A 1624-nucleotide genomic window follows, 5' to 3' on the forward strand; every position below is an offset into this window, starting at 1 on the left:
GCTTGTTCCATAAAACAAGGAGACAACCAAGAGGTGAGAAGCACAGGTAGAAAATGCCTTATACTTCCCCTGAGCTGATGGGATTGCCCATATGGAGGCAATGATCTTAGAGTAAGAGTAAAGGATCCCAGCAAGGGGACCAACACCTAGCAGCCCAGCAGAAAAATACATTACAATGTTGTTAAGAAAGGTGTCAGAGCAGGCAAGTTGGATCACCTGATTGAGTTCACAGAAAAAGTGGGGGATTTCCAAGTCTGAGTAGAAGGTCAGCCTCAACACCATTAAGCTATGTAGCAAGGAATGTAGGGCACTCATGCTGGAGGACACCAGAACCAAGAGTCGACATAGCTGGGGGTTCATGATGACCATGTAGTGTAGGGGGTGGCAGATGGCCACAAACCGGTTGTAGGCCATTACTGTCAGGATAAAATTGTCCAACACTGCAAAGAATGTATAAAAATACATCTGTGTGATGCAGCCTTCATAGGTGATGACTTTGCTCTGTGTCTGGATGTTCACCAGCATCTTTGGGATGGTGGTGGAGGTGAAACAGATGTCTACCCAGGACAGGTTGGAGAGGAAGAAGTACATGGGCGTATGGAGGTTGGAGTCTGAGCTGACGGCCAGGATGATGAGCAGGTTTCCCAATGCAGTGACCAGGTACATGGAGAGGAAAAGCCCAAATATGAGGGGCTGCAGTTCTGGCTTCTCTGAAATTCCCAGAAGAAGAAATTCTGAAATTTGTGTAAGATTCACAGGTTCCATGTGGTGGAGGTGACTACCAGGAAAGATAAAAATAACATGACTAATTTTCACACAAAGTTGTATTACTCACATATTTGAAATGCTACAATTAATATTTTATAGTGAAGACATTGATTTTAATATTTTGTGTATGGATATGGTCCCCTGTATGGGATATCTAGTGCCACCCCTGATATAGATTGTTTGTCTCAATCCCCTATTTCTCTGAGAGCTTCATGTATTCTATAGTTTGAATGAGAATTTTTTTCATGTTTCTCAGGAATGTAAATTGAGTGCTGATCATGTTTTAGGCACTGTCCAGGCTGTGAGAATAGGGTGCTGAAAAACAAAAGTCTCTACAATCCAATGAGGAGGGATGAATGTAGAAACAAATAATAAAATAATAAATTATTTCAGATGGTGACCGCTCGTAAGAAGAAAAGGGAAGTATGTGCAAAGGAGAAAATGAATAGGAAGTTCTATTTTTCATGAGATTGTAGGTAGATCTGCAAGCAAGGTATCATTTGAACAGAGATCTCAAAAAAGTGAGCAGGGAAAATTTTGAGATCTCCTAAATTAAATAGCACTGGGGTCAGAGAGTGAGAGAAAAAGATAAGAGTAGTCAAACAGCTAAAAGCTGTGAATCCACTTACTAAAGACTGCTCTCATTCCTGAATATATGTTGGAACTTGAATCAATATCTGTAGTGATCACTAGAGACTGCTGCATACTCCATGTGTATGAATTTTCAGGACTCTTGCCTGTAACCAATCAAAATGGTAATGTAAATACTTGTGTGTCTATCCCAGACCTGCCCCAGTTTACTTTCTCCTAGGACAGTGGATATGTCTTCTGTACCTCACTCTGCTGCTGGTGGTTT

The 1624-nt window shown here is 41.4% G+C and overlaps 1 protein-coding gene across 1 annotated transcript; it reads right to left on the reverse strand.

The window, feature by feature from the left end:
* Window positions 1-2: 2 nt before the first annotated feature.
* On the reverse strand, window positions 3-765 carry LOC102757467 (olfactory receptor 7A10-like; the record flags this gene model as incomplete). The annotated part of the gene is made up of 1 exon (XM_006774103.1): window positions 3-765. A coding segment is annotated over exon 1 (763 nt), but the record flags the coding sequence as incomplete, so codon positions are not given.
* Between the last annotated feature and the right edge of the window lie 859 nt (window positions 766-1624).

The sequence above is a fragment of the Myotis davidii genome, unplaced genomic scaffold, assembly GCF_000327345.1.
Source record: "Myotis davidii unplaced genomic scaffold, ASM32734v1 scaffold10007, whole genome shotgun sequence".
NCBI lineage: Eukaryota > Metazoa > Chordata > Mammalia > Chiroptera > Vespertilionidae > Myotis > Myotis davidii.